Source organism: Gracilinanus agilis, chromosome 1 (genome assembly GCF_016433145.1).
Source record: "Gracilinanus agilis isolate LMUSP501 chromosome 1, AgileGrace, whole genome shotgun sequence".
Taxonomy (NCBI): domain Eukaryota; kingdom Metazoa; phylum Chordata; class Mammalia; order Didelphimorphia; family Didelphidae; genus Gracilinanus; species Gracilinanus agilis.
Window position 1 is genome coordinate 778,614,371 of NC_058130.1, and position 22,078 is coordinate 778,636,448.

Consider the following 22,078-nt stretch of genomic DNA (forward strand, 5'->3'; position numbering starts at 1 on the left):
GAAGGAGCTTTACGGGCCTGGACTAGATAACAAGCTGGGTTCGGGTACACTTGGCTAAAGCCTGTGTCCGGCGTCCTTGCTGACAAACCTGCAGGGTCCCAGGCCCTTTGCCCTTACCTCATGAAGTGCCCCCTAGCAGCGGCTCCAGCCCCAAGGAGGGAGGCCTTGGTGGGGCTCCACGTGGCAAAGAGTGGGAGAGGTTCTCCTCCTCCTGACCCCTGACCTTCATGACACTGGAGGCAAAGGGGCTGGGAGCCATACACTGTGAGGGGGTCCCAGTTACTAAGTCTTCAGGTTGTGGGCCAAGAGGCAATAGAGTGGAAGGAGAGAGTGTTTGAGTCAAGAAGGCCTGCTTCATCTCTTGATTCCAGCACTCTAATGTGGGACTTTTATGTCTAAGCCTCAGTTTCTTCTTCTGTGAAATGGAAGCGCATACCTGTGCACCCTGCCTCACAGTGGAGCTATCATGAGATGGTATTTATAAAATATTTTGGAAACTTTAAGGCCCTTGAGAGTCCAAGGTTTTCCTGGGGCTTCATAAACTTGTTTCTTTTAATATTTCAACAATTATATTTTAGCTGAGTCATTTGGCTTTGTAATCCTTTGTCTTGTGTTTTGTGTATTTAAAAATGTGATTTCTGAGAAGGGTCTGCAACACCAAAAATGCCAGGAGGGCTCCTCATCCACTCTAATCTGTTCATCTTACAAATGAGAAAGAAATGGAGAGCCTGACAGGTTCCTTCAGCTCCTACCTCGCCCAGACTCCCTCCCATCAGTCCAGGAGGATGAGCCGAGAAACCACAGGAGCCAGAAAAGCCCAGGGGGACCCAGGCTGTGCCCCCTCCCCACACTGAAATCCTTTGCTTCTCCAGTGCCAGGACTCTCTCTGCTTGACTCTTGCCTCCTTCGGTGGGTCAGGATGATCCTCCACACTGGAGACAGCTTCAGGGAGCAGAGGGATAAGGGGGCAACTTCCTTTCTGCCCTCACCTTTGGGGAGGGTGTCTCAGTATAGGGCTTCAAGGCCATGGTAGAGTGTCGGGTTGGGGGCCAAGGAGACTGGGGCTGGTGGTTCACCCTCAAGGGAAGACTCCGTGTAAAGATAGAGGACAGACTGCTACCTTTATTAAGCACCTACTGTATGCCAGGGACTGTGGTAGACCCCGACCATGAAGGAAGCGGACCCTCTCACAGGGAAGAAAGCAAGGAGAGGGAAAGAGGGAATTTTGAACCATAAAGGCCAGGTTGGGCGAGGGAGGCACAAGCGGTAGATGGAGGGGGATGCCTTAGAGAACAGGCAAGGCTCTATGTAGAAGATGGTCCTTGAGGCAGGTGTGAGGAGCGGGGAGGGCATTCCAGGCAGGGGCACCAAGATGAGAGATGGCCAACGAATGATAGCTTGCAGCTGGTCATGCAGGCATTCAGAGCTGAGCAGAGATGTTGCCACGGGGTTTTCAGCCCCCACAGAGTGCACTAAGGCTTTGAGGACACCCTGAATTTTTTCCTAGAGGATAGTTTAGCTCTGACATGACTTCTCCCCTCAGGAAGCCCATAGTCTAGCAGGGAGATAAGTGCCAACACTAATGAATAGGCAACATTAGCTGGCAAATACCTTTTACTTTTTTATTTTTATTAAGTTTAATTAATTTAGAATATTTTTCCATGGTTACATGATTCCGGTTCTTTCCCTCCCTTCCTCCCATTCCCCTCCCGTGGCAAGTACCTTCTAAGAAGCATGGCAGTGGCGTAAACTTAGAAAACCATAGGTTAGCGTTCTCCATATTGCAGTGTATTTTTATTTATTCTATTCAGCAGTTTCCAGTTTCATTTTAATCTAGTTCAGGGAGCTGGGAGTTTTGTAGCTTTATGCTCAAGGCTCCGATGTAGGGGTGTAGGGGTCCAATGATCAAGCATTTGAGGTGTTGAGGCCAGAGATGGCAGCTTGCAGGGCACCTTGAATATCAGACAGGAGTCTGAGCTTTCCTTAGTGGACTGCTGGCAGCTGCTGAAGTACAGAGTGTTCAGGGCAGGCATCTAGCCTAGGAAGTTGTTCATTCAGAGGATCTCTGAGGCCCCTTTCCACTGAGACTGGGGGCTTTGTTGGTCAGGGACGTGGGCACTTTCCTCTGGCTGGGCCAGAGACCCTTCCCCAGTGCCAGTGGAGTGACCATGAGCATCAGGAGATTTCACTGTGCTCAGCCAAGGCATGTCCTGCCCCACTCCGCTCCTGGCAAGTCAGAGGGCCGGCCACACGGCTCAGAAGGAGACCCTCTTGGCCCTGCAACATTTGAACCCACTGAGGTTCCCGAGTAAGACCTGTCACATCTCCTGCTGTTTTCTCAGTCCCTTCTCCTCTTCCTTCCCCAACACATAGGTAGCTGGAGAATATAAGTATCACCCAGAATGCTTTGCCTGCATGAGCTGCAAGGTGATCATTGAAGATGGAGACGCCTATGCCCTGGTTCAGCATTCCACTCTGTACTGGTAAGGTGATGGCCGAAGGGAGCCAGCCCGCAGGGAACTGGGGGGGCGGGAGAGCCTGTGCTTGGCTGCCAGCCAGCCACGGCCTAACCAGGGCCTTCCTCAGCTTGCCCTTCTGTAAAGCAGCCTGCCTGCTTCACAGAATTGGCTTCAGAATCAAACAAAAACCCCAGAACTGAAAGTCCTTTGTCGTCGTCATCGTGCTCTTGTGCTGACTGCGACCTCACAGCCAGGAGTCCAGAGCCGGCACTGAGAGATTGCTTGGGGGTTCTGGGAGGCCTGCCAGCATGTTCCCCTTCCAGCCCTGTTTAGTGTCTGGGTCAGGAATGGGCTCCATGGAGGGGAGCTGTGCAGCTAGGGATTGGCAGGACGTGGGTGGAGGGAGGAAGCGGACTCCATGGATTGTCTTCTCTTTGTAGTGGGAAGTGCCACAATGAGGTGGTGCTCACGCCCATGTTTGAGAGGCTGTCCACAGAGGCTGTCCATGACCAGCTGCCTTATTCCGTTACACTCATCTCCATGCCAGCCACCACAGAAGGCCAGAGGGGCTTCTCGGTGGCCATCGAGAGTGCCTGCTCTGACTATGCCACCACAGTGCAAGTGAAAGAGTGAGTAGCCCAGAATCCCTCAGGGAGAACCTGGAGCCTCTCAGACTCCCTGTATCTGCCCTCTGTGCTTTCCATCATGGGGCCTGCGGTCAAAGTGGTCGGGATCTCCATGTTAATGCTCTACGGAGAGAAGGGGATGGAGGGAGGAAGAAGGGAGAGACAGAAACAGGAGAAACAGGGAAATGGACAGAATGAAAGGAATCACTGCCCAAATGTTGCTGCGATCTGATCGAACTGGCCTGAGGCCACCTTGCCTTGACCTGTTCCTCTATTGTACTTCTGTCTTTGTTCAGGGTCAGCCGGATGCACATCAGCCCCAACATCCGAAACGCCATTCACCCTGGGGATCGGATCCTGGAGATCAGTGGGACCCCCGTGCGAACCCTGCGGGTGGAGGAGGTATGGGGCCTGCAGCCTTCCTGTTCCCACTGGGCTTAGAAGATGATTGACTGACTTAGGGAACGTCCCTCAATCTCCCTAGCCCACCTCCCCCATCCTTTCTGACCTTGGTAATGAGATGGATGAAATGGTGGCCTTAGGCAAGTCACTATCCCTCTCTAGGCCCCAGTTTCTTGATTTGTAAAATGTAGGAGAATGAGACGATCTCTAAAGCGCCTCCCAGCTTTAATGTCCTATGATCCTCTTGAGACACTGATGATTTCCCATGTCCACCAGAGTGAGTGAGGGAAAGAGGAGGAGAAACCAATAGGGACGCTGTTTAGACAATACAGGATTAGCTGCTAAAAGACCAAGTCAAGAGCTCCCTCTGAAAAATAAAACCGTCCACAAGAGAAGACCATGGCCAGCGGTCACATGGTCACACATCCTTGTACCTGGTCAGCCAGGGGATCCTCCCCAGAAAGCCAGCTGGACTCACTCTGCTTTCACTCCAGGTGGAGGACATGATTGGCAAAACAAGCCAGACCCTTCAGCTCTTGATTGAGCACGACCCTGTCTCCCAGCGTCTGGATCATCTTCGGTTGGACGCCCGCCTTTCCCCCCACATGAAGACTGTCAGGGCCCCCCATGCCATGAGCACCCTGGAGGTTAAGGAGAACCTGGATGGGACACTGCGGAGGCGATCTCTCAGGTAGGCCACTAGGAGCCAAGGGGACAAGACGCCACCCGTCCAGCCTTCTTTCTGATACGGTGGTAGCCTAATCCCTCAGTCGAGGTCCATGCCAGCTGGCCAGGCTGATTGTAATCCTGTGTGACTAAGGAGGCTTCTAGACAGGATAGTCCCACGCTGACAGAGCTGGAGGACTATTGAAGGAACCTCAGTGGCCAGTTAACAAGTATCATTGATTAATCTATTCCTGGCACTGTGCTGGAATGTGAGTACAAGGAAGAATGCAAGACCTGCTAATGGGGGAGACAACAGCCATTAAAGGGAAGAAATATGAATATATATAAACGAGGTTCATACAAGGTTGTTTAGAAGGAGGGAGGGAGAGCCTTAGTTGGCATAGAATCAGGAGAAGCTTCATGGAGACAGCGAGTTGCATCTTAAATGAAAAGAGTCTTTGGGGTGGACGTGAGAATGGAGGGCATTCCAGGCCCAAAGGATGGCCAGTGCAGACACAGACAGGAGCAGAGAAAGCCAGTTTGGCCAGATCCCAGAGTGCAGGGGGCAGCAGTGACCCACAAGTGTGTGAAAATCAGACTGGCAGCCTCTGAAAGTGAAATCGGGGCATTTGTAGTCCGTCCTGAAGGCCAGAGAGAGCCACTGGAGTAGTTTGAGTAGGGAAGTCACGTGGTAAGACCAGAGCTTCGGTAGCAGTGCAGAGAATGGACAGAAGCTCTTCCAATTATTTGGATGAGAGGTGATGAGGGTCAAAGGGAGGTAGCAGCAGTGTGAGAAGAGAGAAGGTGCTAGAGAGTGTTGGGAGGAGAGAAGCTAAAGATTTGGCAATCGATTGGCTAGATGGAGCCTGGAAGAGGGAAGAGTCAGGGACAATGTCTGGATGACAAAACTAGGCAAAGAAGAGACATAAGCATAGACGACTTTGGGAGTTTCTCCTGAGGAGAGGAGAGAGGTCCAAGCATAGCTTAAGGAGATGACAGATCTAGCAGTCTTTTGGGGTGAGAGAGACTCAAGTATGTTTGGGAGCAACAGGGAAAGAGCTGATAAACAGCTGTAGTGCAGATGATAGGAGAGGGAATTGGCTGGAAAAGATGGGAGGGAATGGGTCAAGGACCCATGTGCAGGGCTTGGCCTTGGAGAAAGGGCTGCCATCTCTCTGTCAGAGACTGGGGGGTGATGGCCTGGGGTTTTGAAATGAAGGGAATAGGAGAAGAGGACCCATATGTGAAAAGAACGCCTGCTTTAACATCCCTGACAAGGACTCCCCCTCTTCTGCTTGGAGACTGCAGTGAAGAGAAAGCAACCCCCTCAAAAAGCAGCTCTGACTCACCTCAGGAGTATTGGACCCCCAGGGCAGAGTCCCCATGTTGTGACCTTTGTTTGGCACAAGATCTCTGGGCTTCCACCATTTCTCAAATGTCATTATAACACACGCCCTGCCTGTCTCACTGGGACATCCGTGAGGATCCTGAAACCATGTATAAGAAAGGGCTGTGAAATGGGGATGAAGTATAGAAGTAGAATTTAGCACACATAGTAGGCATTAACTGCATGCAGGGCATCATACTACTAAGCCCTGGGGAGACAAAGACCATCTACGCCCTCGGGGAGCTTATGTTTGGGGAAAGTGGCACTCTGTCATTTAGATAAGACAAAGGCCCCTGCCCTGGCAGAGGAGAGCTGGTGGGGTACACCCCCCTGCCTACCTCTGCAGTGTCCCCTTTTGCCACCTCCTTGGAAAAAAAGATGCCTGGTTTTTCGCCTATGTTAGCACTGATTCGTTCATTATCCAGTAAAATTGGAGACCAGGAGTAAATTAGTTAAGCTCTAGTCCCTCTCCTCATGACGCTTTAATTCAGTCCATGGGCAGAACCCAACATTTCCAGGAGCCTGAGTGAGTTGCTCAGTGCTGTGCCCACATAGCTAGTGTTAATGCCACAGGCCCTCCCTGAACCTTCCTGTCTACCTTAGAAGCACAGGCAAGGCTTAACCCTTGAAATATGGGTTGGGCTATGGTGGTGGGCCTTGTTCTCTGTAAAGATTGCCCCTGCAGTGTGTAAACCTGGGAGAATCAGCTGGGTTTCATGCTAACTTCAAGCCACTTCCCACCTGGTGGCTGAATGGTTTCTGGTTGGTCCCTAGAGATGGGCAGACCATGGGCCCTGGTAGCTGGAGCGAAGGGAAGTTATCCCAGTGATGGGTCATCAGTCGCTGCCCTTGGGGCCGCCTAGAGAACAAGGGCTCGGGCTCTCGGTGGAGTCCTTCTTCTCCGGGAGGATGTCTCGAGCAGGCCCTAATCCACGTCCCTCTGCTTCACCTCCCCAGGCGCAGTAACAGCATTTCCAAGTCTCCGGGCCCCAGCTCCCCCAAGGAGCCGCTGCTGCTGAGCCGAGACATCAGCCGCTCCGAGTCCCTGCGCTGCTCGAGCAGCTACTCTCAGCAGATCTTCCGACCCTGCGACCTGACCCACGGAGAGGTCCTGGGGAAAGGCTTCTTTGGCCAGGCCATCAAGGTGAGGACAAGCAGCTGGAGGCTGCTGGACCTCCTACAGGACCTTGAAGGTTGTCGTCCATTCTGCCCCGTCTCATGCTCTGACCTTGAGCTCAGGGCCTGCAGGGATCCCCAAACGCTGCGTGTTTGGCTGCCCCGCAGAGAGGAGCGGTTTGCCAACAGGCTGGAAAGCGCCATCGTGGAGGCCCTTCTATGCCAAGCCAAATTGCCGAGCTCTGCTCTGCCATTAAAAGGGAAACAGATTGATGACCCCAGCGAGGGTGTGAAGACTAGATGGGAGGAGGAGAGAGGAAGGGCTGCCTGGCAACTCTTACCCTCGTCTGTGCAGGTCAGGGGTGGGGGGCAGGGGCAGAGCTTCCGGCCCTCCCGGTCCTTGTTCCAACACAAGGTTTCTCTCAACCTCACAGCTCCAGCTGGTGAATTCCCCCCTCAAGCTCCTGGAGTGCCTAGAGCCCATCTGCCCCCGTAGCCCAGCTAAGCACAAGAGTAGCTTTAGAGTCTGGGGCTCACTGATCTCCTCTATTAAATCAGCAATGATTTATCAAGCACCTCCTCTGTTGGGGATATGGGAGCATCCAAAAGTTGGGTGAGAGACAGGCCCTGCCCTGCCCCAGCTGGCGCTCCAGCGGACTAACACTTGTTTCTCTCCTCCTCCCTTTGTGCACGTAGATGGGAGGTGGGCCAGGTAAGCGGTGCATTCCCTGCCTCTTCAGTGCATCTTGTCCCCTGAGAAGGGAAGGAGAGGAAAGCATGGCCACCTCCCCAGCTCCCCGTGCCTGGCTGTCACACAGACCCTGCCCCAAGCCGTCAGGGCTTGGGTGTCTCCTTTGCCAGTTGGCTTGAGTCCCTTGTCTTGGCACATCCTGGATTTCCCTCTCCATCCTGTCTTGTTTCCCATTTCCCTTTTCTGGTTCATGATGTTCTGGGGGAAAGCAGGAAATGTGTATTCCCTGATGGGTCCCCACGTTCCCTACTGCTGGCTCTGGGTGTACACACACACACACACACACACACACACACACACACACACACACACANGCCCCCAACACACACACACACACACACACACACACACACACACACACACACACACACTACCTCTCTTGAGAGGTTCCCAGCAGGAGCCCAAAGGCTCTTGCCGCTGTTTGGTTCAAGAAGCCCCCCAGTGAGCTCCCCGGGATATCTGTAGGCGTTCCTCTAGTCATGCCCTTGATCTTCCACCAGGTGACCCACAAGGCTACGGGCAAGGTCATGGTCATGAAGGAGCTAATTCGGTGTGACGAGGAGACGCAGAAGACCTTCCTTACGGAGGTATGGAGAGAAGCCCTCTTGTTCTGAGGGTGGGAACATGGAGAAGGTCAAAGGGGGGGGCAGGACAGCCTGGCAGTTAGCTCTGAGGGCCTACAGGAACAGACTGGAAATGGCCCTCTTTGGTCACGATGGATTAAGCGGCCACTCTCTGCAAGGCCCGGTGCTAAGGAAGCAACAGGAAGGAACACCACCAGCTTTACACTGAGGGCAGAGCGTGTAGCCAGGCCCCATCCAGCTCTGAACAGATGGGAGGAGGAGAGAGCCCTGGGAACTGGGCCGCTGGGCTGGAATCCTCCAGGTCTTTGTCCAGACCTCTGACTGCCTGGAACGTGCTCCTTGCTTGCCTGGCTTGTAGGAGGCCTTTCCTGGCCAGCCTCTGGGGGTACCCTGTTTGGGGTGCACCTCTCGGCACCCAGGAGGTCTGCCCAAGGACACTGGGAGCTCCTCAAGGGCTTTGGGTCCCTGACACCTAGCGTAGGGCCCGGTATAGAGCTGGTGCGTAACACCTGCGTGGCTCAATTGTATGAAAGGAGGCTTGAAGAGAAGACAGAATAGGAGGCTCGTCCATCACAGCCTCAGCTGGGTAGTAATGAGGGCCCACACGGCAGAAATTAGACAGTCAGCCTGCATTCACTAACCAGTTTAGAGCTGGGGACCCAAGAGAGGCAGAAGACAATCCCTGGGACAGCTGAGGTGGATCAGGACAGAGAGCCAGGCCTAGAGAGGGGGGGTCCTGGGTTCAAATCTGGCCTCCTAGTTGTATGACCCTGGGCAAGTCACTTAACCCCCATTTGCCTGGCCCTTTCCTAAGCTCTTCTGCCTTGGAACCAGTACTTAGTATCGATGCTGAGACATGAGATGGTAAGACAGCTGGATAGAAGAGACAAGCCTTGCCCTCGGCGCTCCCAGTCTCATAAGGGAGACACCATGCAAAGTCCTCTGTCCTAAGGCAGGATCAGCTGGAGGGTGTCAGAGGAAGGCAGTGGTTCGGGGATCAGGAGAGGCTTCTGGCTGAGACACAAGGGAGGGCGGAGGCAGCCGAGGAAGCAGACGTGAGGGAGAAGCGGAAAATGGGGAAGATGCCGAGGGTTGGGAGTTGGGGCTCTGGTGGTAAGACTAGCAAGGAGGCAAGTGTTGGGGGATCCCGGAGCAGGTGGGAGAAGGTTGCAAAAGCAGGATTCCTCTTCTGTCCTGTCGAATGGGGAGGGGGCGTGATCAGGTCTGTGTGCTAGGAAGATAACAAATTTTAATCTCACCACCTACTTTAGCATCAGTTCTAAGACAGAAGAGCAGTAAAGGCTAGGAAAGCTGGGTTAGGTGACTTGTCCAGGGTCACACAGCTAGGAGGTGTCTGAGGCCACATTTGACCTCGAGTACCTCCTGACTCCAGGGCTGGTGCTCTATCCATTGTGCTATCCAGCTGTCCCTAGGAAGAAGCTAGGTGGAGAGTGGATAAGAGTGAGGGGACAGACTTTGACAGGGCAGCCCTCCAGAAGACTGTTGAGGTGATCCAGGCATGAGGAGGTGGTCAGGGCCCGCACCAGAAGACTAGCAGTGTCAAGGAGGGAGGAGAAGGGACTGTGTCTAAGAGATGTCATGAAGGTAGAAATGACAGGCCTTAGTACCTTGTTGGATATAGTTGGTGAGAAGGACAGTGGAGGCTGCTAGCCCTGCTGGAACCCTTGACAATGTAAGATTTAAACTAATATGCAATAACTCCAAGTATCTCTTGAAGTAGAAAGAAAATAAACTAAAAGAAGTAGAAGTTCAAACCTGATTATCTAACAAAAATAAACCCAAGTGAGTACGTTCTCCTGCTTGCCCCAAAAGCCCGCTTCAGCAGCCGAGATTACGGGAAGAGAGAGCGAGGCAGAGCTACACAAAACTTGTATCCTCCCTACATTAGCATGCAATGTGAGAGGGAACGTGGGATGCTGGGGGAGAGGGTCCTGGGGAGCAGATTCTAATTACACAACAGCAGTGGGCAAGTTTGGGAGAGTTGGAGGCTCTGGGGGAAAGATAAGGAGCAAAGAGCTCAGCTTTGGACGTGCTGAATTTAAGATCTGGTTGGAAATGTCCGTTAGACAAGTGCAGATGTAAGACCAGAGGTCAGTGCAGAGCTTAGGACTGGACAGATAAGGCTGAGTCATCGGGATAGAGGTCAGAGTGGAATCCAAGGGAGCTGATGAGATCACTAAGGGAAACCGAATAGAGGCCGGGACAGAGCCCAGGGGCCACCTAAGCTTAGAGGATGTGACCTGGACGGACACCCAGCAAAGGAGACAGGAGGAGAACCAGGAGAAGGGAGGCCTGAGCAGCTCCCGAGAAGAGGGCGATGGACAGGCAACAAGGATTGAGAAAAGGCTGCTGGATTTGGCGATGAAGGGGTCAGTGTAGTGGAGGTGGGAGGGTAGGAAGTAGATGGCCTTCCCCAGGAGTTTGGCCACAAAAGGGAAGAGAGAGTGGGGGGACGGGGGTGTCAATTGAGGCTTTCTGGAGGCTCAAGACAGGTGAGCATGTTTGCAGGCAACAACGACTGAAGATCAGTGTGAGGATGGGGATGATTGACAGGGGGCTGAAGAGATGGAGTGGAATGAATGAGAAGGAAGGGTGGGAGATCTCCCACCCCAGGGACTGTTCTTTGATGCTGGGAGGAGTGAGCAGCGCTTGGACAACCTGGCTCTGTCCTTGTGCTGATCTCATCAGCTCCTGTGGCTTCTCCAGGCCTGCCCTACCCTCCGGCCTGGCCTCTAAGCCTGCATCTCCAAGTGCCTCTCATCCCAAACTGGGTGTCTCGTAGACTCTTGGCCTCGGCGCATCCAGCGCAGAACTCAGTGTCTCGCCCTCTAAAGCCCCCTCCTCCTACCTTCCCTGTTACTGTAGCAGACCCCAGACTCCTTCCTCAGCACCTCATAGCCAGGCTCCTGCCAGGGCCCAGCCATTCTACCTTTGTCACATCCATCATGGAGGTGGTGGCACAGCGGACAGAGTTCTGAGCCCACATCTGGCCTCAGACACTGAAAAGCCAGCCATGGGATCCTGGGCAAGTCCCTTGAGCCTGTTTGCATTTGTTTCCCCAAGTATAAAATGGTGGTGAAAGCTCCTACCTTTCAGAGCCGACATGAGGATCAAGTGGGCTAATGTTTGTCAAGCACTTGGCACAGTGCCTGGCACACAGAGGAGGCTCAAAAGATGCTTCTTTCCTCTTTCCCCCTTCCCTCGCTCCAGTGCAGGCCCCCCACCTCACAGCTGGGACTGCTGCAGTAGCTTCTGGGGGTCAGCCTGCCCCAGTCCATCTTCCACTCGGCTGTCCGAGTGATCATCCTAAGTCTCAGGCCTGGATCGTGTCCCTTCCCACCCCATTCAGACTCTCTGTCCCTGGTTTGGCATTTCAAGCCCTCCTTCCCAAGTGCCCTCCTCCCTGCTTCCTTGAGGCAGGGACTACCTTCTGCCTTTCTTTGCATCCCCAGAGTCTGGCACATCACAGGCACCTAAGAAATGTTGATGGACTGACTACCCGACCTCCTAGGTCTCAGTCCTTTGGGTGTACGGGGGGTATCTGTGGAGGGCTCTCTGTCTTTTCCCCCTTCCCCAGAGGGGGAAAGAACCTAGAACTTCTAGAACGATATACAGAACGATTATACAAATGCCAGCTTGTGAGTTTCTTGGACAAAGCCAAAGTCCAGCTTTCTTTGACAGTCTGTGCTGGTTTTCTTGGTGAACGTCGATAGCCATTGCAAGCTGAGCTGCGGAGATGGAAGGGGCGCTGCTCCTCTGTGCCCAACTTGGCCTGGCCAGGCCCTGCCAGCAATAACACTTCCTTGTCTCTCAGGTAAAAGTCATGAGGAGCCTGGACCATCCCAACGTGCTCAAGTTTATTGGGGTCCTCTACAAGGACAGGAAGCTGAACCTGCTGACAGAATACATCGAGGGGGGCACCCTGAAGGACTTCCTTCGCAGCGTGGTCAGTCCTGGGTCTGTGGGCCCCTGACTGGCTAGGACCCACCGAAGGGAGCGTGGCCTCTGTCTTTGGGGCCCAGCCATGATGTAGATTTGGGGTCAGAGGCCTGCAGTACAGATCTAGACTTGTTAAGGCTGATATAAGAAGAGTCTATTTGAAATCAAGAACTAAATTGGATAGTAGAGAGAACATGGTTTAGTGGAGAGAATCTTGGCCAAGAGCATGAGTTCGAGGCCCCTCCCTCTCTCTCACTGAGGCTGTATAGAACCATGATCACATCCCTTCCCTCTCTGGGCCTTTGTTTGTCAGATAAAGAGGTTCCAGGTGACCTCTGAGTTCCCTCCCAGTCTTTCCTGCCCTTGGGCTTCCCTTACAAAGTGGGGGTTTGGGGCCCCTGAGGTTGATTAAATGCCTTCCTTTCCCTCCATTCCTTAGTGATTCTGACTTAAGTTAGACCAGCTGGCCAGTTCTGCCCTGACACGAAAGGCTCTTTGGGCTCACCGGGGCCGAGGGCTTCCCTTTTCACTGATGGTGCTTCTTGTCCTGCAGGACCCATTTCCCTGGCAACAAAAGGTCAGCTTTGCCAAAGGAATCGCCTCCGGGATGGTGAGTATGTCCAGAGCCATCTTTCCAATTCCTTGCAAGCAAGCTGCTGGTGAGAAGCCAAAGAGTTGGGACCCAGAGCCATGTTGAACCGGAACCTTTAGCCAGTCCTCTCTTCTGTTTGTCACTCTGAGCCCACCTCTGGGCCTTGCTCCCTGTTTTAAAAGGAATGTCGAGAATCTCCCAAGGGTGAAGGCAGGGTCTTGGGTTTGACCACAGCATCTAGTGCGGTATTCAACCATCTATTCATTCCTTCAACATGGGAGTTTGCAGAGATTGGACTTGAAATCAGGAGTTCTGGGTTCCAATCCCGACTAACGTTTAGTCATTTTGTGAATATGGAAGAGGGAGGGAAAGGAAACATGTACGTGGTGAACTTTGATGAAAGGTAGAATCAGACTGCTCCAAGGGTTCAGGGAAGGGAGAGCCCCTTCACACTGAAAAGGCTTCCTGGAAGAGGGGACAAGCAGACGGGGATGGTGACGGAGACTAGACCAGTCCATGGAGGAGACATTAAGTGAGAAAGATATGGAGGCAGAAAATTAGCAGATGGGTTTAGGGAGCAGGAGAATGAATCCAGTTAGACTAGAATAGAGAAGACATGAAGGAGAACCAGGCTGGAAAGGCAAGTTGGGCCCAAGGATAGAAGAAGGCCTTAAGGCCCAGACTGAGGAGTTTGTGCAGGGTTATTGGTGGAAAAAAGGGAGCCATTAAAGGTTGTTGGACAGAGGAGTGACCCGATCTGAGCAAGCTATGAGAAGTTTATGTAGGTTAGTCTAGCTGGGACAGAGAGATGTGTAGGAGATGCAGCTCTAATATAGGGTGATGGTGGAGGGAATGGCAAAGAAAGGACAGAAGGAGGTGATGGCCGGGGTAGGAGAAGGTAGGATTCCCAGAGTTCAGTCACTGGGGGGGAAGGAAGAGCAAATAGAGCAGGAATCCTAGCAAATTCCCGTTTGGCACTCAGAGGAGCAATGCTAAAAACAGGCAAAGGGCCTTTGGGAGGAGGAGCCACTGGAGGGAGACTGGTGGCAAGTTTGGGTTTGAATATGTTGTTTTTGAAGTTCCTAAGAGAAAAGTGTAGCATGGAGACAAGAGACACAGACAGACCATTGAGCTTGGCGATGAGGGGGCCGCTGAGGGCTGCTAAGAGAAGGATTTCAGTCACATGAGAGCAGAAACCAGATTTTCAGATGCTCAAGAATCAGTGAGGGGGGGGAGTGCTTAAGTGGGAGGCAGCCCTTGGGGAGGGCAGTGTGGGTGAGGTAAAAACAAAATATAGCCATACAGAACATTTTAAGCCGTTATTGGCAAATGAAAGAGGAGACTCAAGGGGCAGCAGCAGGAGGAAAGTCTTCCTCGAGCCAGCCCCAGGGACACAACAAGTGCTGGGGGCTAAGAGGAACAAAGATGAAAGGCAGCCATCGCTGCCCTTGAGGAGTTTACGGTCTAGGAAGGGGGGGTGGTTAGGTTGGGGGCTCGGGCCATGTCAATAGAAGGGAGACTGACAGCTGCCACTTTGTGCCGGGAATCTAGAAAGCCTTCACGGGAGAGGCAGCAGACCCCCTGGCCAGCAGAGAGGACGCCACAAGCCTGGGACACAGGATGGGGTTAGGGGGCATTGAAAGACAGTGGGGCCCAGCAAGTCCGGCCCTTCAGTTCCAGGCTGAAAGGGGAGTTGGGGGTGTTTTCTTCTGTAGGCATTGGGGAGCCTGAGAGGTTTGAGGCAAAGAAATGGCATTGCAATGGTCAGATAGCTGTGTCTTAGGAAGATATTTTAACAGCTCTATAAAGGATGGATTGGAGAACATTGGATAGAGGGAGACAGTGGTCTGGGTGAGAGTGGAAGAAAGAAACTTACTTTGGGATGGGGGTGCCTAAAGCATGTTGTAGGTAGAAAGGAGCCAGGGGAGAGGGAGAGATCGGAATTTCAATCCAGGGGAGTCGTCACTTGGACCCTTGAGGCTGTCTCGTGAAGCCTGTGGACCCCTTTTCAGAAGAAAGATTTTCAGTGTATCACAGAAAGAAGCCCATCATGTTGCTCCATGGGGCCCCCAAATTAAGCAGCCCTATTCTAGAGAGAATGCAGGAGAGCCGGGAAAGGAGATGTTATTAACAGTGACGCGGGAAAAAGAACACTGAAACTTCGGTTTTTTTTTAGTTGGTTAAAGAAAGCAGGAGGAAGTACTGATGAGCCGCGGAGGGCTTCTTAATCACATGGAGAAACAATTGCTTTCTGACATTTTTCCATTCAGATTCTCTCCCTCCTTCCTTCCCCCCTCCAGGAGGTGACAGTCTGATAGAGGTTGTACCAATGCTCTCGTGCAGTGTGTCTGTCCAGGCTGCACGTGTTGTGATAGACACGGGCCACACATAGTTAAAAACCCCTGAAGAAAGGGAGTGAAGGCTGGCCTGCTCAGATCTGCACGCCGGACCCAAGAGTTCCTTCTTAGGCTGTAGATAGATCGCATTTTTGTGGATATCTTGGGACCCTGTTTTCAGTCCTTCACAGCTGATCATTGTAGGATATTTCTGGTGGCAAATACACCTTCTGGTCCACGTAGCACAGTTTTGAAAGTAACGTGTTGCAGGTTAGTGGAGAGCCAGGCTTAGAGATGGGAGGTCCTGAGTTCAAATGTGACCCAAGATACTTCCTAGCTGTGACTCTGGGCAAGGCACTTGACCCCCATTATCTAGCCCTTACTGCTCTTCGGCCTCCGAACCAATACTTGGTATTAATTCTAAGCCAGAAGGTGAGGGGTTGTTTTGTTTTGTTTTTTAAACCCTTAACTTCTGTGTATTGGCTCCTAGGTAGAAGAGTGGTAAGGGTGGGCCATGGGGGTCAAGTGACTTGCCCAGAGTCACACAGATAGGAAGTGTCTGAGGCCAGATTTGATCCCAGGACCTCCCGTCTCTAGGTCTGGCTCCCAATCCACTGAGCTACCCAGCTGCCCCCCGAGGTGAGGGTTTTTTAAAAGAGAACAGCCTGCCTTTCGGAGGGACATCTTCCACTTCCCGTGAGCTCTGACTAGAAGAGCTTGACCTCAGCTAATGTTCCTCCATGCTCCCTTCCATTGCAGGCATATCTGCACTCCATGTGCATCATTCACCGAGATCTGAACTCGCACAACTGCCTCATCAAGCTGGTGAGTGCCCCGGGTGAGCCGGGAGGAGTGCGAGGGCCGTGTGAGCACGAGCCAACAGGACGCTTTCCCTCGTGTGGCGGATGCCAAGCTGTGGGGCCTCTGGCTCAGCGTGCAGGGCCGGCCGTGCTCTCTGGCTCTCTCCCCTCTTCCCACCTCTGCCCTCCCCCGTTTCCACCCTGAGACTCATTCGCCAACCCTGTTAGACACGGCATCTCCCGACGGGGAGACGCTCTTCTTGGGCCTTCTCCCTGTCACCTTTGACCCGCCACGCTCTCCTAGAGCTCTCCGGCCTCCGGCACTGTGCTTGTATGGGGGGACGCCGCCTCCTAGTCAGGGAGCCTGGGTTTGGCTCCTAGCCATGACCCGAAGAGCCGGTGACCAGCCTCCAGAGCTCTGTAAAGCGGAGGCCGTGGCACGTGCACTGCCCTCCTCAAGGAGAAGGCGTTGTCCGTGCCTTTAAGGGGAAATCAGTGCTTTAAGGGGAAATCGGCTGAGGCTTCCTGTCTTTGGTCAGGACAAGACTGTGGTGGTGGCTGATTTTGGGCTTTCAAGGCTCATCGTGGAGGAGAGGAAGAAGCCCACCCCAGAGAAGGCCTCCACCAAGAAGCGCACCCTCCGCAAGAGTGACCGCAAAAAGCGCTACACGGTGGTGGGGAACCCTTACTGGATGGCCCCCGAGATGCTCAACGGTGAGGCGGGCTCCGCCCCAGATGTCCCTCTGTCCGTCTGTCCATTTGTCTCCCTGTCCAGAGGGGGCAGACTTGGGCTCAGCGGATCTCCAGGCACTCTTTGTGCTGATATCTTCGCCCTCATCCCGCTGCAGAGGCTCCTGAGTGACGGCAGAGCCAGGCCCAAGGCCGGGTTTTCTGAGCCGAGGCCTCCCTGGCCTTTGAGTTCCCAGACTTCTCCCTGGCTAGGACTCATCCGGGCTCGCTTTTCCCTACACCGGCCTAAATAGCCAGTCCTGGGGCCTACAGAATGTCCTCTTGGTGTCAGAAGATGAAGGGCCGCCTCCCGAGGGCGAGATCCTTGAAACACGCATTGGTCCCCCCACCCCGCACAGCCACCACTGCCTCCGGGGAGGCGAGCTCAGGCCCTGCCTTTGAACCTCGGCCCGGGCCTCGCTGCCGAAGGGACGAGCCCTCATCCCTCTCCTTTCATGTTCCCCTAGGAAAGAGCTATGACGAGACCGTGGATGTCTTCTCCTTTGGAATAGTTCTGTGTGAGGTGAGTTCAGCACGCCGTGCTCGGACCCCGGCTCAGCCCCTCGGAGGCCGTGAGGGCTGGGCTGCAGCTCGGCCTTTCCCCGGGTGGGCACTCCCCTTCCTCAGCACTCGCCTAGCCTCTGTGGTGGGACAGTCTTCTCCCCAGCGAGGAGGAGGCAGAACCCGGCCCTCAGGAAGGACACACAAGATTGCCATCTTGAAGCGATGACAGATCGCGCGCTTTCCTTCTTGTGGCCATTCCCTGCCAGCGCAGATTGTCGGCCATCTGTTGAATTTAACAAATACTTGCAATAACAAGGAAGGCCAAAGAGATGAAAAACGAGGAGATACTAGCCTGCTGGCCTCGGGGCCAGGGAGCCCGATCCTCCTTCGCCTTTTAATTTATTGCCTTAGTTTTTCATTTGCAGCTACTCTCAGCTCTTCTAGAAGGGGTCCTTGTCTTACTGCCAGGCACGGCCCTTAGAGTGCCCCCGCTAAGCCACACGCACTGAATTCTTGAGAAAGTGCCACAAACGTGCCGCTGCCCTTGCTCCGGGTTTGTGACTTCTCAGCTAGACCCTCCTGGCTCCATGGCAGCCCTTTTGTTTTCTCTGGCTGATAATTGCCCCAGCAGCCATGCCAGACGTGCTCCTCCCTCCCTCTTGACAGAGGACTTCCCTTCCTGTGATTAGGAAATGGAGGCCACCCACGGCGGACTCCCTCCTGACCTCTCCGCGTCCCCCCTACATTCTGCCCTCTGACTTGAGTCTGTGAGACAGAGATGGGCGAAGCTCGCCTACGGCTGCCCCTCCTCCTCTGGGAGCTGGTGGCCTCTGCCCTCCCTTTGCTTTTTCTTATCTTCGGTCTCTCCTTTCACCCACCGGCTCCTCCCCGCCCCCTGTGAGCTCGCCCACCTCGCCTTTACGGCCCGCTCTCTCCTTCCCATCTCCTAACCCAACTTCTGAAGGGCTTGTCTGCCCTCCCCGCCTCCCGCTTCCTCACGGCTCCCATTCCCGCCTCAGCTCTTGGAAATCAAACTCCAGAACCTGGGGCTCAGCTGCAGTGCTGGCCTGTGATGGGCCCCATGGCCTTTGCTCAGTTCTCCTCTGGCTTGGTCTGGCCCTTTGCTTCGCTCCTCTGGCATCTGGGCACCTGCCTGCCTTCTGTCTGACGACTGCTCCGGCCATCCTCTAGAATCCTTGTTGGCCTCACGGTCGCTCCTTGCGCGAGGGGCGTGGATGCCCCCCAGGCGGCTCCAGAGCCCGTTCTGTGCCCTTCTTTCCTGGCAGTCTCGTGAGCTGCGCAGATCCAGCTCATTCCTGCTCGTCACCGTCCTGGAGGTACGGGGAGCCCCGCGTGTCTCGTGGAGCTCGTTAGGCCACTCTCTCAGTCACGCCGGCGGGCCAACGTGAGGTTCCCCTTCCTTTCATCCCCACAGCCAGTCCGTTTCTACAGCTTGCTGGGCCTCGCCCCCAAGGGGGTCCTCTTCTCTCCTGGCTGGCACAGGCCCCCTCTAGGTCCGTAGCTTCCTCCTTGCTCTCTCCCTTCTTCCTGTCTCTTCTCTCAGGATCATTGCGGTCATGGAAGGGCCCTGGATCTGGAGGCACAGCTGCCTCTCTCTGCCACTTCCTACGGGGCCAACGTGGACCATTCCCTGGTCCTCTCCTGTAAATCAAGGTGGGAGGCCAGATGGCCTCTGGGGTGTCTGGGATCCTGGGATCTCTCTGATTCCTGTAGAAGGCCAGGGTTGGCCTAGGTGCCTCGGAGGCTCCTTTTGTTCTAAGTATTCAGGCCTGTGAACCCCCTGGCCACCCATTTCTGACCGTGTTGTGCCCTCCCTCCTCCGAGGCCTTGACTAGCTCCCTTCCGCCTCTGAGATAAAATACAGACTCCTTGGCCTTCTAGCCACCATCTACCTTTCCGGCCTTAGTTCCTGGAAATGTGTCTCCCCTACTCTCCGGTCCGTGTCCCTGCTCGCTGTCCCTCCTTTGTGACCTCCAGGAGGTGGTCCGGGTGGTCCCCCACGTCTAGAGTGCCCTCAGCCCTCCCTGAACCCCTCCCCGCCTTCTGCATGTCTTCCCCTTCGAAGTTCATCTCGGCATTCTTGGGACAGCATTTGGGCTGTGAGCCTGAGCTCCCGGGGGTGGGGGCCGTTGCCTTTGGCCTTCCTGTCATCTCCAGCCTCTGGCAGCTCAGAGCCAGGCCAGAATCTTTGTTGCATTAGGTTGGAGGTTGCCAGCCCAGCTGGGAGCTGCGGAGCGGCAGCCACACGAGAAGGAAGTGCCGGGAGTCCTTCCGGGAGGAGGAGCGTCCCGTGTAGTTGGGCAGGAGGGGTTCGAGGTCGGGGCAGAGGACGGGGTCTTCCTGGGACTGTCCTGAGCTCCCTTCTGATCTCCCCTGGTGCTCCCCTTCAGATCATCGGGCAGGTGTATGCTGACCCCGACTGTCTCCCCCGCACACTGGACTTTGGCCTCAACGTGAAGCTTTTCTGGGAGAAGTTTGTGCCCACAGACTGTCCCCCAGCCTTCTTTCCCCTGGCCGCCATCTGCTGCAAACTCGAGCCGGAAAGCAGGTGAGGGGCCCCTTTGGGCAAGGTAGACCCCGGGGTAGTGGTGAGGCGACTCTGGGTCGGCCCCGGCCTTCCCTCCTGCCCCACCGGCAGGCCTGGCTCTCTGAATCCAAAGGATCGGCGCAGCCCCTCTCGCCACTGGAGTCCCTCCTGGGGGCTTTGACAGGGTGCCATGGAAGGACACGCTGGTGGCCAGGGATCTCTCGAGCTCTCGGCCTCCATCCTGGGAGGCAGAATCACGTGGCAGGAGCGCCCGGCCGTGGAGTCTCCGGCGGGGGCCAGGCTCCAGCTCTGGACGCCTTGCTGAGTCCTGAGCTTGGCCAGGTCTGCTTCCTCGCCTGTGGGGTGCGCTGGGCAGTCCAGGCACAAGCTGGGCTGACAGAAGGCGGGAAGAGCCGGGGTTCTGCGGCGACACGGGGGCCCCGGCCCTGAGGCGCCGCTGGTGTTTCTTTGCAGACCCCCATTCTCAAAACTGGAAGATTCCTTCGAAGCACTTTCCCTCTATCTGGGAGAACTGGGGATCCCCCTCCCCTCGGAGCTGGAGGAGCTGGACCACGAGGTGAGCGCGCAGTACGGGCTGAGCCGAGAGCCCTTGTCCTAAGCCCTTCCCCAGGCCGCCAGCGCTGTGGACAGAGGAACGAGGCACCGAGCCTCCCGGAGGGCACGGAGACCCGGCGCTGCCCGCCTCTGGAGCCGGGGCCAGCCCTTCTCTGCTACCTCCTCCGGAGGACACCGTGCCCGACACTACTGCTCAGGAGAGGCGTCTGGGGCCCGCAGGCCGCCTCCTCACCGTCTCCACACGCGGCCCTCGACTGCAAGCTGTGAAGCGACGCCCCGGCTCCTCTGCCAGGGAGCCGCCCACCCCGGGGAGAATCCAGAGGGCTGGGGCGCTGCCTCCCCCTCGGCCGGGCTCTGCCACGGTAGACGTGTGTGAGCAGAGCGTGCCTGAGGTGCTGCCTAGCATGCCCCGGCCTGCCCCTCTGGGTCCCTGTTACTGGGGGCCCCGAATGCCCCGGTGGAGCCTCGCTGGCCTGTGTGTGCCAACACCAGGAACCCGGGGCCCCCCTCCCTGCGACCTCAACGTGGTGGCAGCCAGAAGGGAGAGGGAATGAGGGCCGGCGCCTGGCAGCAGCAGATGGGCCCTGAAGCTGGCTGGGGTGGACGTTCCCTGGGGCTGGGCATCTCCACTCCAGCAGCCTCGGGGGAACAAAGGCAGGGAGCCCCGAAGCCAGGCTGACTCCCCACCCCCTGCCCTTTTCCCAACCGGCTTGGAGCAAGTGCCGACCCAGAAAAGAATCCGGAGGAGCAGCCCTGGCGCTCCCGTGGGCCCAGGAGCCCCCAAGGTTGGCCTTGTCTGGCGCTCCTCCAGGCAGGCTCTGTGTTTAATAGGGTGGCGGCACTGGGGGACCCCAAGATGTGTGGAGGGGGCGGGCGAGGGCTCTTCATGCCTGTGTGGGCCCCATTGACCGAAATCTGTGAAATAATGTATATAGGTCTGAGGAGTGGTGGAGCCGCTTGGCATCTCCGGACTCAAGTTTACTTTTTTCCCTGATGAGCTGGGCAGGCCGGCTGTTGGCCTCTGGAGACTCCTCAGGGGCAGGAGGTGGTGGGCCTGATGGGGAGGAGGACCCTCGGGAGGCCCAGATAGTCGGGTGGGAGGAAGCTGGCCCGAACCCGGCCTTCCCCTGGCAGGGCAAGAACCAGTGTTGTTCATGGCGAGTGTGAAAAGAGGGGAGCCCAGCCCAGCCATGGGGCTGACGTCAATAAATTAAGCAATAAATAGAGCTGATGGAACTGATGGTCAGATTATTGGGGCTTTGATGGGATCTGAGCAGGCAATCGGAGACCAGGAAGCTGGCTTGGTCATGGCCCTGGGGGTCCCCAAGATCCAGCTGCCACTAGTTACCCACCCACAGTGTGGCCTCGGACCATGATTTGGATTAGATGAACTGCGAAGGCTGCCTCCAGAATTCCCTGTTCTCAGACCCCTCCCAGCACTAGTACCCCTTCTTCTAAGCCCTCTCCCAGCTCTGACACCCCCTGTTCTAGGCTCCCTCCCAGCTCTGACACCCCCTGTTCTAGGCTCCCTCCCAGCTCTGACACCCCCTGTTCTAGGCTCCCTCCCACCTCTGACACCCCCTGTTCTAGGCTCCCTCCCACCTCTGACACCCCCTGTTCTAGGCTCCCTCCCAGCTCTGACACCCCCTGTTCTAAACTCTTTCCCAGCCCAAATATTCTGTTCTAAGGTCCCCCCAAGCTATCTGCACAGTTATGGAACAAACCGAACACAGGCCTCCTCTAAGTCTCGCCAAAAGAAAGCTGTTCCTACACTTGGTCTTGGACGGGTTCGGCCTTGTTTGGGCCCTTCGGTGCCGGCCGGCGAAGCTCAGACAAGATGGTGTTTGTGGAGCCCTTGGCTCAGCGCCTGGCCCATGGGAGGCCGCCACCCAGCCAATAGCGACTGCCGCACACATGAAGGCGTCTGGGCTGCCCGGGGCGCCCCGATGTCGGGGCCTCTGGCTGTGCCAGCTGCTGCCCATCCCCCACGTTCAGCCTTCCACCCCCCGTGACGGGGATCACACCCAGAGCAGCCGGCAGGG

The 22,078-nt window shown here is 55.5% G+C and overlaps 1 protein-coding gene across 2 annotated transcripts in view; it reads left to right on the top strand.

Moving 5' to 3' along the window:
* The window catches only part of LIMK2 (LIM domain kinase 2), a 66,471-nt gene extending 45,199 nt beyond the window's left edge, over positions 1-21,272 (top strand). For both annotated transcript variants that reach the window (XM_044674348.1, XM_044674356.1), the window contains 13 exons: positions 2,374-2,483; positions 2,900-3,088; positions 3,382-3,487; positions 3,982-4,178; positions 6,498-6,684; positions 7,908-7,994; positions 11,827-11,958; positions 12,505-12,561; positions 15,639-15,704; positions 16,219-16,393; positions 16,876-16,931; positions 19,324-19,481; positions 19,935-21,272. In XM_044674348.1, the coding sequence (XP_044530283.1) occupies positions 2,374-2,483; positions 2,900-3,088; positions 3,382-3,487; positions 3,982-4,178; positions 6,498-6,684; positions 7,908-7,994; positions 11,827-11,958; positions 12,505-12,561; positions 15,639-15,704; positions 16,219-16,393; positions 16,876-16,931; positions 19,324-19,481; positions 19,935-20,079 (1,665 nt within the window). In that variant the 3' untranslated portion in view covers positions 20,080-21,272. The remainder of the gene's footprint in view (positions 1-2,373; positions 2,484-2,899; positions 3,089-3,381; positions 3,488-3,981; positions 4,179-6,497; positions 6,685-7,907; positions 7,995-11,826; positions 11,959-12,504; positions 12,562-15,638; positions 15,705-16,218; positions 16,394-16,875; positions 16,932-19,323; positions 19,482-19,934) is intronic.
* Positions 21,273-22,078: the final 806 nt, after the last annotated feature.